The sequence below is a fragment of the Heterocephalus glaber genome, unplaced genomic scaffold (genome assembly GCF_053883595.1).
Source record: "Heterocephalus glaber isolate CG9 unplaced genomic scaffold, H.glaber_assembly_v1.0 deba00001553, whole genome shotgun sequence".
Taxonomy (NCBI): Eukaryota; Metazoa; Chordata; class Mammalia; order Rodentia; family Bathyergidae; genus Heterocephalus; species Heterocephalus glaber.
Window position 1 is genome coordinate 24,254,610 of NW_028258344.1, and position 14,052 is coordinate 24,268,661.

At 43.2% G+C, this 14,052-nt stretch overlaps 1 protein-coding gene across 9 annotated transcripts in view; it reads right to left on the minus strand.

Annotated features, from left to right (window-relative positions):
- Positions 1-13,084, minus strand: part of Tpd52 (tumor protein D52) — a 101,821-nt gene extending 88,737 nt beyond the window's left edge. For 4 of the 9 annotated variants that reach the window (XM_087190521.1, XM_087190519.1, XM_087190517.1 and 1 more), the window contains exon 1: positions 12,972-13,084. In XM_087190521.1, the coding sequence (XP_087046647.1) occupies positions 12,972-12,990 (19 nt within the window). In that variant the 5' untranslated portion in view covers positions 12,991-13,084. Of the gene's footprint in view, positions 1-12,670; positions 12,795-12,971 lie in introns of those variants that run through there. The other 5 variants (XM_087190520.1, XM_087190518.1, XM_087190522.1 and 2 more) reach the window with 3 other exon arrangements.
- Positions 13,085-14,052: the final 968 nt, after the last annotated feature.

The window sequence follows — 14,052 nt, forward strand, 5'->3', positions numbered from 1 at the left end:
ATTCCCTTCCCCCGTCTCACCACTTACAAAGGCTCCTACTCGGTCTTGCTCAGCTGAGGCCACTGTAACAAAATACTGTAGTCTGAGTGGCTTAGGCAACTGACAATGACTTCTCACAGATCCAGACTCCAGAGCAAGATCAAGGTATGAGATTCAGCGCCTGATGAAGCCCCTCCTGGTTTGCAGACAGCTGCCTTCTCGCTGCCTCACACAGCAAACAAAGCAATATCTCTTCTTACAAAGGCACTGATACTAGTACACGGGCTCTCAAGGCATCCCCTCCCAATATCACTATACTGGGGGCTGGGACGTCAACATACAGATGGGGGGAGGGGGTTTGCAAACATTCCGTCCACTGCAGCCTTTAAGTCCAAGCTCAAAGATCGTCTACTTTGGGCTGTTTTCTGATGACCCCATGCAGATTTGCTCACTTCCTCCTTAGCATGGATAGGTGGCTCTCAGCATCCATTTCTTTACAGTGGCTGTTATGGCTTGTGTTTGGATATCCCCACAAAGCCTCATGTGGATGAGACTGGGCTTTCTTTTCCAGAGGTGGCTGAATCTGGAATGTGTTATGCTGGGATTTAGGGCATCTGATTACTAAACCACTACACAGGAGTGATTTGATTTGGCACCACCCTAATCCCCCATAGTCTGGATGAGATAAAAGGAACAGAAAGACACTGTTAAGGTCTCTTCTTGCTTTTGCTGTCTTCTTCCACCATGAACTGTTATCCCTCTGCCATGTGCCACTCTGCCTTAGTGTCAGCCGATTATGAACTGAAACCTCTACAAACTGTGAGCTCAATAAACCTTTTCCCCTTTAACTCTGGGTGTCAGGTGTTTTGTGTCAGCAACGACAGAAAAGTAACTAACACAGTGGCCTACCTATATGTGCTCCTCCAGACTGACGAGCGAGTTTCATATTTGTCTCTAGATAAATGAAATGTTTGATTTGTATCGGGAACCACTGAGTTGGCATTATCTGGAAATATCTAACATTCAGCTTCAGAATCAGTACTTACTGAGCACCAGCGCTTCTCATATTTTTACTTATTTTCACAAATATGTGAAGTATTATCAAGTCTCAGAGGGTCAGTGACTTGGCCAATGTCCTACAACCAGAAAAGGATGAAGCCAGATTTTGAACCCAGATGTGACTTCACGCTCAGCATTCACTGCCCTAAACATTTACAATTAGCTCTAATGCTCAAGGACAGACACCAACCACATACTTCTTGGGGCTGCTGCCTTCCGAGGTTTTGATCACAGCTGTACTAAAAAAAATTTGAGTGATACTTTATTTCTGACCAAATACAGAAATAAATCCAGGTTGGATAAACCATTACCTTTATTCCTCCAGCCCGGACTGGACCGTAAGCTCCCTTTCCAATACCTCCCATAAGCCCAAGAGCACAATGAGTGGTCTGATCCTGTGGCGTAACCTCCCCATCCTAAACTTTATCAAGGTCACATTTTATTTAACTTTTGAAACTGACATTTACATTTGCACAGCTGTGACGTGAAACATACCTTGTTTGCAAGCTAAGGTATGCAATCAGTAGCTTGTCTGAAACCACTATTTTTAGTGCGAATTACAAAAGTGTCTAAAGGGAAAAGACAGAGAAGGAAGTATTGAAGGCCACTCAGAGCCACGTAAAATGGCCAAAAATGTCACCTAGAAAATATCTGCTCTTAATACTGGCAGTAAAAATGATGTTAAAGGGTCCAACATAACCAACACGATGAGAAAAATAAAGAATAAATAAGTATTAGACACAAAATGCAAAGATTTAAAATGGGGGGAAGAGAAAAAACAATGAGAGGCTGGAGGCATACTACTATTTCTAAAACATAGATAATAATAAATAATCTCAAAAAAGGAATGCAAATGGCTAAAAACATCTACACCTCCCTAGTAAACAAATTTATAACACAAACCAAAGGCAGTTTTCCACTATAAGCTTCATAATACTTTTTTTTAAAGACAGTGACACCTGCAAAGAAAAAAATCAAGAGTAAAAGGCAACCTATGAAATAGGTCAAAATATTTGTAAACCATACATCCAATAAAGGTTTGATATCTAGAAAATACAAAGAATCCCTACAATGCAACAAAAAAACAAGTAATCTAATCAAAGAAATCGACCAAAGGCTTGAATAGACATTACCCCAGAGGGTATCCAATGGCCAACAAGTAGACGGAAAGATGTCCGACACTGTCATTATAAGGTACACCTTACACCTATTAGGGTGGCCATTATCCCCCACCCTAGGAAGAGTGAAGAAAACATTGCTGGGAAGACATGCAAAGATTGCAAACCTTGTGCACTGTTGGTGGACCTAGAGCATATATTGGTAGAGCCATTTGAGAAAATATGGAGGTTCCTCCAAAACCTAAAATTAAAACAGCCATAGGGTTAGGGATTTAGTTCAGTGGCACTGCACCTGCCTGGTAAGCACAAGGTCCTTGATTCTTGTTATCAAAAATTAATTAATTAAAACAGCCATATACAGTAACCCAGCAATCCCACTTCCAGATATATACAGATATATCTATGAATTGAAAACCAATTCAAAGAGATATTCAGATACCCGAGTTTACTAGAGCATTATTCACAACAGAAAAGAGGCAAATGCAATGCAAAAGTCTACCAACAGGTGAATGAAAACAGCATCAGTCCTAGCTCCCTGAAAACTCAAAGATGCAAAGGAGATAGCAGATAGAAAAGTTACCAACCACTCTGAAGAGCTCATAGCATCATCAATGGGCTCCATACAGGGGTCCCCCCCATCCACAGCTTCCCTTTTCATGGTGTTAGTAACCAGGGGTCAGCCACAGTTGGATAAATTGGTTGCAGAAAATGTGACATACACACGCAATACAATAGTATTCATCTCTACCCCTCCAAAATCCTGTCATATGATACAACATGAACAAGGAGGACACTATACTAGGTGACATTAGTTAATCACAAAGACTGCATGGTTCCTTTGTTTTTTGGTTTTTTGTTTGTCTGTTTGGTACCGGGGATCGAACTCAGGTCCTTGAGCTTGCAGGGCAGGCCACAGAACCACTGAGCTAAATCTCTGGTCCCTTAATTGTATTAACTTTTTTTTTGGTACTGGGGATCGAACTCGGGTCCTTGCGCTTTCACAGCAGGCGGCGAAACCACTGAGCTAAATTCCCGGCCCTCATGGTTCCTTTTATATGAGGTAAGTCAGATAGTCAAACTATCTGGTTACCAGGGGCAGACGGTTAACACTACTGTACTTTACACTTAAAAATTATGATGAGCCAGGTATGGTGGTACACGAATGTAATCCCAGCACTCAGGAGGCCGAGGCAGGAGGACCACTGCAAGTTTAGGGCCAGCCTGGGCTACATAGTGTGTTTGAGGCCAACCTGAACTACATAGTGAGATCTTGTCTCAATAAAAAAAAAAAACTATATATATATTTTTTTCTCTTATGATAAGAGAAAAATAACTAAAATGGTATGTGACCCATAGTCCTGCAGAGAAACATTTAATTGAAGATTCAAATGGTGCAAGGGTGAAATCATCAAATATTATAGTTGGGAAAATGATGCTTTTTAATGATGTGGTAAAATTTTTATTATCTAAATGTATTAGTCATTTCTCCCTTGCTAGGAAAAAACACCTGACACATACAACTTCAAGGAGGAAACATTTATTTTGCCTCAGTTTCAGAGGTTTCAGTCTCAGGTCAGCTGGCTCTTCTGTCTTCTAGTCTATGGCAAGGCAGAAAGACCACAGAACGAGGACATGGTGGAGAAACGCTGCCCACCTCAGGACAGCTGGGAATCAGAGGGAGCACTCCAGGGAGGGAGCCAAGGACCAGACAGTCCCCAAGACCACGCCCCCTTGTCCCACCCCTTCATCCAGGCCACGCCTTCTCTTTCTATTACCCCCAATAATGCATCCAATTATGATCTCCTTGATGGATTAATTCCCTGATGAAGTTAGAGCCTTTGTGACCCAGTCATTTCTAGAAACACCCACAGACACACTCGGAAGCTGCTTTACTAATCTCCTAAGCACATCTCCATTCCATTAAACTGAGTGGATGGACAACCAAGGTTGACCATCATGGTGCACCTGGTGAGGCCAAAGCCCTGCACAGCAAACGGCCAAAGCTGCTCAGGGCTGGACAAGGATGCCATATATAAATAAGCTAGATAGAGCAGGACTCTCCTGATCCTTCCTGTGCAGGCTGGGAGCAGGGCTAAGAACATGGCAGACCCAGAACCATCCTGGGTGCTTGTACCACAACCAGTGTTGAAATGAAGTCCTGTGACATGAACCCGGTCCTGAGACACCAGAGAGCGCCTAGGCCCTGGTTTCTACTATACAAGGTTGCAATATGGGTTGCTGCCTCCAACAATACCCCTCATCACCATTGTAATACCTGTAAACAAGTTATTGACCCATCAGATCCTCTCTGGACAAGAGTTAAAGCTAGGGTTGGATGAAAAGAATTTGGCTACGCAGGGTCAAAAAAATTTATCTTGTGCAAACAAGGAAAAATTGGACCACCTAATCTAGCTGTCTGACAGGACAGGATGACTAGGAGGACGATTGTATCATTATTGACATATTTCACCCTTTAATTATTACCCTGAGTCTGCATTCAGGTAGTAACCAGTCAGACCACTGCAGCATAATCTCAAACTCCTGTCACTCCAGAAATGGCTCTGACAGTGGCCTCATGGGTTCAGACAGCCTCATATCGGACTCATAAATTCTCCCAAGTAATAAAACCAAAATAAAGACAGAACCATAGGGAAAAATCATTTGAGTAGGCCTAGTTCTCCTGCCTACAGGCCAGCTATGACATTCCAGACATAACTGCATTTTGGCCTAGGGTCACAACTGAGACCTCAGTGATCCTGAGATGCTGTAATCTCCAGGACAAGACCACACCTGCGGGAGACGCCAGGGAGGAGCCAAACCTTCATCTTCATAGTTCCTCATTGTTCTTAGATTTCCATTGCCCCCCCAGTCTTTTGTTACACCTCGTTTATCCCAAGGTGAAGTACAGAACTTTGCATTTCACTTGTTACATTTGTTTCCCCATGTACCGAATAAAAGGTGCTGCAAGCTAGGAGGGCTTTTGTCTTTGCTGCCCAGAGCAGCACTGATCAGACCCAAAGCTCAGCTTCTTCTCAGTCTCATTTTTCTACCTTTCCTGTAATTAGTCCGTGTGTTGCTGTGGCTCGCAGGAGACTAGGACTTACTGCAGAGGTTCTGGTAACGTCCCCTTCCCCTGTTCCCTACATCCTGTCACTCCAGAAATGGCTCTGACTGTGGCCTCATGGGTTCAGACAGCCTCATATCAGACTCAGAAATTCTCCCAAGTAATAAAACCAAAATAAAGACAGAAGCACAAGAGCCCATAAAACCAAGAAATGCACTGCCTCTTTTGCTTATGACAGCCACATGTGCTTGGGGGTCTGCTTGTCGGAGATGGCAGTGGGAAAGAGGCTTTGATTGGTTACAACTTACAACAGACTCCTAAGAATTTTCATAAATAATTGAGATGTAAGCTTTAAAGGATCTGATTTTCTTGGATGGTTTTCCTTCTTTGACTTTATGAAAAGATCATGATCTCAGAAATGGTATCTTAATTGATATGAACCAAATGGAGTGTCTTGATTTAGATAAACATGTACACAGCCTGTTGAGATCATCATATTTGACCTGAAAACTAGAGACTCTCACCTGACGTGGTGGTGCACACCTGTAATCCCAGCACTGGGCAGGCTGAGACAGGAGGATCACTCAAGTTCAAGGCCAACCTGAGCTACATAGTGAATTCAAGGACAGCCTGAACTGCACAGTGAGATCCTCTCTCAACCAAAACAGGGCCAGGGATTTAGCTCAGTGCTTCTGCTGCCTGCTTCGAAAGCTCAAGGTCCTGAGTTCACCCCTGTACCAAAAAAAAAAAAAACTGAAATACCAAAAAACCAAAATAAAACAAACCCACAAACAAAACCATTGCGGCTTATGAACCTTTCCATCCAGGTTTCACAGTAATAGTGAATACTGCCCAGTTAGCCCCACTTCCTGTGGTAGCTGGGAATAATCCATTCTCATCACTTTGAGAAACAACAGATTTTTTGCTTTTCTGTGCCTCAGTATGGTATTTGTTTTTATAAGTCTATTTGTATAGTTTGTTTTTATTTTTGTTGTAAAATGTCTGTGCGTTGAGACAGGGTCTTGCTACTTTACCCAGGCTGCCCTTGAGCTCCTGAGACAGAAAGCTATCTCAGCCTCCCAAGTAGCTTGGATCCCAAGCTTGCACTGCTACACTGGCTGTGCATAGTATTTTCAATGCCTAATTTTGGAAGAAATTCTAAAGCCTTTTCAAAAATGGATTTAAAATCTAAATTCATATAATAGAATTAATACAGGATAGAAATAGAAACATAGATTTTTCATGAATACTGCATTTAGTGATTTGAAAAAGATTAACCATAGCACTAATAATATCCAACAGAGAATATAAAACCATATATATCTGTATGAACAGTCTGACCCTAATGAACGATTATTAGGGCATTTAAGAAAGACCAATTTCTAAAGGCGGGGGGGGGGGGGGGGGGACAGGCACCAGGAAGAAAAAAAAAAAAAGATAGGCCTACTTTAACAGCCTATGAGTTGAATTTTCACCTAAGCAAGTTGATTTTAATATTCATTTTGAAATAAAATCTGGCAAGAGTAGCCTGGAAAAATCTGATAGAAAAAAAAAAATCAGGAGACTGGCCCTTCCAGACATTTTTATACTTTATGAAGCTACAATAATTTATACAGTTTAGTCACTGGCAATGAACATATTATCAAGGGGAAAGGAAAGAATATAGGAATTTACTATGTGACAAGTGATCCAGTATTTCAAATCAGGAGGAAACATCCATTATGCAATGAATGGTGTTGGACAAATGAGAAGCTAATCATGGACTGGAGGTGTTAAAAGTCAATACTCCACACTTTATATCAAATAAACTCCAGATGGATGAAAGATTTAAATGTAAAAAATAAAACCACAAGCACATAAATTCAAAGTAAGGAAAGCTTTTCGAGGAATGATTCAAAAGCTAGAAGTCACATATGAAAAGAACTGTGGATTAGCACTTCTTGGGGAAAAAAAAATCACTATAAAGTCAAAACAAGAATGACAAACAGACCAGGAAAATCAATACATTAAAAACTTATTGTGGTCACAGGGCTGTACTTTACAAAATAAGGAGGAGGAGGAAATAACAAAAAGAAAAAAATAGAAAAACTGGCAAAGGACATGGTCTGACATTTCACAGAAAATGAAATACGGACCTGAAGCATATCCAAAACCCAGGCAACCAACTCCACTTAAGAAAAATATAGGGCTGGGGATTTAGCTCAGTGGTTCCGGTGCCTGCTTCACAAGCACAAGGTCCCGAGTTCAATTCCCAGTACCAAAAAAAAAGAAAAACAGAAAAAAAAGAAAAATATATATTAAAACATGTACTGAGAAGCCAGGTCTCTTCTGCAAGATAAGGGAAGCTGCAAAAGTGTGCGAACACCCCAGCCACAGGGCGTGGGCAAGAAGACGCTCACACGCTGGCGAAGTGTAACTCGCAGCGCCTCTACAGAGCAGAAGTTGGCATGATCAAAACTGAACAGTCACATTCGTCTAAGAATTCTTCCTACATACTGGCATTTTTATAAAATGACGTACACATCTATTTGCTGCAGCTTTGTTTTAATAGCAAAGTATTGGGGTGAGAGAGTTCAGGACTTGCCACCCCAAAATACTCAGCTTTAGCTTATGGGTTATTTTGAGCTAAGCGAATGTGAATAACAGCAGGTGCAAAAGGGCTCTTGTGGCCTCTCCTTTTTTCCTGAAAGCAGATGAAACTCCCATAGGAAAGATGGTCTCCCTATACCAGGAGCAAAGAATCAGTATTAGGAACAAAGATAAGAAACTGAAGAGAAATCTTGTTAAACTAATTGTCTCATTTCCACAATTCCTGCTCTCTGTTCAATCTTGTACATAACAACTTCAACCAGGCCACATCTTTGGATCTTAATTTTCTAAGGGCCCTCGTACACAAGGAAACTAAATAAAACTTGTACGCTTTTCTCCTGTTGGTCTGTCTTACATGGCTGATGTACATGCCCAGCAAGAAACCCTAAGAAGGTAAAGATGAAATTTTTCTTCCTCTGTAAGTGGAAGAACTTGTTCTCCACTGATGAACTTGAGAGAAGAAGTTCAATACTGCCTAATGTGGACATAAAACAGTACTTACAGAAGCAGACACATACAAATGGCCATTACAAATGAAGCTGCTCTGGGCTGGAGATGCACCTCCCCTCACAGCACGCCCAAGGCCCTAGAGCTATTCTCCAGCACTTAAAAAATAAAAAGCTGTTCGATATAACATGTTGAATGATCATTAAAATATATAATCACATACTGCATTCCAATGAAGAAAGTTAGATACCAAACTATTGATGTGCTACAGTTCAAATAATATATCTACAAGCTGATTAAGCAAGTGGATATATATACAAATATACACACACAGAATGCTTCTGGATGCACAGAGGAGAAAATAATAAGAGCTGCATTTTTACTCAAGGGAAATAGCCTGGGATATGGGAGGAGCAGGGAGATTTATATTTTACAACCTTTTAAACATGAATTTTGTATCTTGTGCACTAATTACCCAAGAAAACAAATCAAAATGATGTCGAAGTGTATTGTTAAAATACACTGGGTTTGCTTTAAAAAGCTATTTATAAAATGGGATATTCAGGAAGATTCATTTGTGATTTGTTTAAAAGGACAGACACATGGACAGGTATGGAACAATATAACATACTATTTCTGGTATAAAGAAGTATTCTTGGGCCAGGGATTTAGCTCAGTGGTTCAATCGCCTGCCTCACAAGCGCAAGGTCCCAAGTTTGATCCCCAGCACCAAAAGGAAAAAAGAAAAAAGTACTCTTACTAGAGAACAGTGGCACACACCTGTTATCCTAGCACTCTGGGAGGGTGCGGCAGGAAGACTGCAAGCTAAAGCCCAGCCTGGGCAACTTAAAAGAGATCCAACAAGACCCTAACTCAAAATAAAAATAAAAAGGGACGGGGATGTAGTTGAGTGTAAAGGCCCTGAGTTCAATCCCTAGCACTGGGGGTGGGGGTGGAGGGAAGCATCCTTATATTTTTTTAACTTCTACTAACAATTTAAATTCCTCAATTCCTTTTACTTTTTTAAAAATAAAAATACTGGGCCGGGGATTTAGCTCAGTGGTTCCAGCACCTGCCTCACAAGCACAAGGTCCCGAGTTCAATCCCCGGTACCAAAAAAACCACATAAAAATAAAAATACTAAAATTCTGATTTCAGTACAGCTGCTACCCACCCAGTTTAAATAAAATTTGGGAAATTCTCAGGAGAGCTATTTTACAACAGTCAACAACTAAAGCAGCAATAATTAATCCCAAAAGGAAAATAAAATGAGCTAAGCCTATAACAAACCGCTCAGTAACTCAGGTTTAGGGGATGTGGGTGGTTTTTGTTTTGAGCTGTGCAGGAATAGTATTTGCTTTTATTGCATGCATAGATTATGCTGTTTTGAGACCTTGCTAAGAGATCACAACCCCTCCTACCACTCAGCTTTCTCCCTGGGGACCAGGCAGGCAGCCACACAAAAATAAATGCAGGAAGTGAAGGAGCACTAACAAAGACATTAGCACCATCTGCAAACAGTGTTGACCAAAGAAATGAATAGCTGGTCAGGCAGATCAAGCCCAGAGCCTTGTGAGTGGCCCCTCATAACCGTGAGCCAGTTTCTTTTCTATCTGCTTTACTTTTAAATAAATGATATGCCACACGCTCATCATTTCTGAGGCATAATCACAACACCAAACACTCAATGATAATACTATTGCTACTCTTGTGCTGTAGCCTCCCCTCTCTGCAGATTTAGGCCCCAGCAACCTTTCCTCTTTCTCCTAATAAGGTTTTTTTTTTAAATTCAAACTAATAAAATGCTTAGTAGCTAGAAGACTGTCACTCCAGTATAACAGAGCTAAGCTAAAGGTGATTACTCGGATAAGAGAGAGCTTGCATATAAGTATTTATTCAGCCCCATAAAAGAAGGTAGGAGGGTTTCTGCACTGCGTCTGCTCTCTTAACAGCAAGCTGCACTGCTCTTTCAAGGTAGGAAATACCACACACATTAAGTGTGCTGTGCTTAGATTAATGGTTAGAAAATACTGAAAGGCATTATGTGATTTAAGGTATTTTACATCACTGAATGTTCACTGAATTCTTAAAGTACTAGTATTACATATATGGTACGGGAACAGAAGAAAGTGGAAAAATGATGGAATCTGAGCCTCGTATTACAGAGCATTAAAAACCCATGAGCGAGGGTTTAGCTCAGTGGTTCCACCGCCTGCCTTGCAACCGCAAGGTCCTGAGTTTGATCCCTGGTACCAAAAAAAAAAAAAAAAAAAAAAATCAAGGAATTATATAAACCAACATAGTTTGCTAGTGAACATGAGTTTAAAATCACAGGCTCACCTTGTTCACTTTAAGCCAGGAAGTTGCTACAGATGAACAGATCCAGCCACTCCACCAGTTCACAGGCCTTACAGGGAAAGCTAAACGTCAAGTCATCTAGGCCTTATCAGCAACTTTCTTTGCCTAACCACAGAGTTCTCCTTCTTGAGAGCAGAGAGGGAAAGAGAAACAGGAGAAAATGGGAAGCAAGCTGCTGAGTTGAAAAGATGGCCTCAGCAGCTGGAGTCGGCCCTTGGGCACTTTTCCCCTTCCTCTTTGCATCCCACAAACACTGAGCACCTATTTGTGCCCTAGAAACACACACACAGCTGGAAAGGGTAAGACAGAAGCAGGGTGGAAGGAAAGGCCCTGGTCTGGCACAGCAAGGGGATTCCTTTCCCCAGAGTCCTGCCCCTCTCAAAGCTGGGAGGGTGGCTCTCCCTAGCCCCTCAGGAGGCACAGACAAAAGCAAGGACCACCAAGACAGTGAATATCATGACCAAAGAAAGCACTGCAAAGTTTCAGAGAGTCTCACCTTACAAGCCAAAGAATGAATAAAAATGCCTTAGAATTATACACTTGAAGGACTAAGGAGACATAGTTTAGCAGTACAGCGCTTGCCAAGCACGTTGAGTCCCTGGGTTAACCTCAGCCCCAAAGAGGGAAAAAGACACTAAAAAAACACCAGTCCTATAAAACCATACCAGGTGTACTGGCAAACTGGAACGTCACAGGTACTGGTGACTGCTGTTACCACCCATGCTAAACACGCGCTTTATTAAAATCGGTCACTCCAGTCACCTAGGTCAAACAGCTATTTTATCTCCTTTGGCAGATCCCAGTACAGTTATTCTAAAAACATCATTATGTTAAATATGACAATATAAAACAGATTCGTGTACAAATACACACGTACACATTTGCCTCCCGTCAAAAACAGGATAAAATAATGCTAACTTACATGGCAGCTCTCAGGGCTTCTAACTATATATACAAGACCTGTGATGAGATTTCTAACTCATCTGAGAGTCAACTATGTGCAAGTCACCATGTTACCCAAACAACCATAATAATCAAAGACTGAATGTATGTTTCTAATCTTAAGAAACGGAAAAGCTGTTCGATAATGTAAGTGTACACACAGAGATGCATATATGAATAACAGATGTATAAAATATATATTGTATATAAGGTTTACAAGCACTCATACAGTAAGTGTGGAATTACTTTGAGAGGTGGGGAGACAGGAAGGACTGGACAGTTCCAAAGACTTTTTCGGGTCAGGGATTTAGCTCAGTAGTGCCACTGCCTGCCTGAAAGTGCAAGGTCCTGAGTTCGATCCCCACTACCAAAAAAGAAAAGGAAAACAAAAAAAATCAAAGACTCTTTTTCAAAAGTAAAATACACCTGGGCCTAGTGGTACATGCACTGGGGAGGCTGAGACAGGAGGATCATTGTGAATTTGAGGCCAACCTGGGCTACACAGTGGGTTCAAGGCCAGCCTGAAACTACATAGTGAGACCCTGTCTCACAAACCAAAAAAAGTAAAATACAGTATGTATGGAATATGCTTTATTTACATAAAAACTCACACATGAAGGCAAATACAGGAAGAAAGTAAGCAAAAAATTAGAAGTTATATCAGGGCTCGAAAGACTGATTCCCATCCTCCACATCCCAGATGTTACCTTTTATCAGCATATATATATATATATATATATATATTTTTTTTTTTTTTAAACTGGCCAGGCCTATTTGCGTTGCAGTCGTTGGTTTATTATCAACAGAGATCTCCAAGAAAAAGCAGTATTTAAATCTAAAAACCACGCACTACTATTGCTACATCTCACACAAAGAGTCCATTCGGGGCAATTTCACATGAGTTACTGTCTTAAGACACTAAGCCACGGTAAACTAAGGGTTTTGTGCTGTGGGATTTCATCTTGATAGGTAAAAGAAAACCCTTAGTACGCAAAGCTCCCTTCCGCCAATTGAACCCATCCACACCGTTCCGCCATCCGGGGACACTTGATATGTTAAAGATCTACACCCAAAACCACGGGCACGCGAAGATCCAACACCCCAGCGACCCCACCTGGAGAGCGCGGAAGTCCTAAGTCTGTGTCCCCTCCTGAGGGACGGAAGAACTCGCAGTCTCAGGTGCAGGCGCCCACACAGCACCCGGCTCTCTGGCACCCCAGCTGAGCGCACCCCGCGCCGCACCCCGCGCTGCGCACACGCACCGGCGCACACGCGCACGCCCGGGGCCCCCTCGGCCCCTCCCTGCAGCTAGGCGCCCCAGGACGCCGGAGCCGACCGAGCACGCGCTACTCGCGGCGGGAGCCGGATAGGGTCGGCACCTGCCCGGGCCTCGCGCCGAGCCGCGCCCGCCTCACCTCGCTCGCCGCGGTCCATATCTCCTCCGCCGCCCGCCCGAGTGCTCTGCGCCAGCCGCCCGCTCCCGCCGCCGCCGCCCGAGCTCCGCCCGCCGTCCGAGAGCCCCGCCCGCCCGCGCTCGCCCGGCCCCGCCGTGCCCGCCCGCGCCCCCGCGAGTCCCCACCCCCGGCGGCGGCGGGCGTCACCGACCACCTGACCCGCGACCTGCGCGCCCGCCACGTAGGCACGGGAGGCTGGCCCGGGGAGGGGAGGGGCTGGGGGCGCCGCCTGGGCGCGGGGTCGCTTTGGCTTCTGCCCTCAAGTTCTCCATAAAATCGAAAAAGTTTCTCTCAGGCTTTGGAGATGCCTGTCTCCGCCTCTGCGAGCTCCTACTCTCAGGTACTGATGGAGTGTGAAACGCGGCAGGCATATTTAGAGATGCCAGCGGCTGCTTTTGCCCCTTATGAGTCGTATTCAGCACCGTAGGATAGCCTCACTAGGTCAAAAACCAGCAGAAGCGAAAATGGCAGTCTCTTGGAAAATAGTACAACCCTATCTTTTCATACGAAGCATGGATTTTTTTTTTTTAGGTGACAAATTAGAATGATTTCTACGTGTTTCATGAGTCCAGGGCTGAGGACAACACTGAAATGAATTATATCAAATGAAATTAATGGCCAACTCGCAGGGAATATCAACAGAGATCTTTGTTGAGGCTTCCTAGCCCTTGATCAAGTCCCTGTAACAATACTTTCGATCATTCGAATGAGCCTCCTTGAAGGCTTTTGCTGAGTGGGGTCCTCAGGGGCACCTCAATTTCATTCGCCATCTGCCATGGCAAGTGAGGGGCTTACTTTCTGTGTTATTTGTGGAGCCCGGCTTGGCCTTCAGCCGTGATCACAGTACCTGCATGGGGCTTTTATTATGTTTTTTAAATTACTTGTGGTTACCGGAAGTGACTCCGGGCTTTCTGTCTCTATGCTGTTTTGTTGTATGCACGGTATTTCCATGGTCCTCATCTGTGAAATCTATTCTTCTTACCCAACGGGGTATCATCCCGACTCCTCTCACTGCCCCGCTCTATTGGCACACACCTTGGCA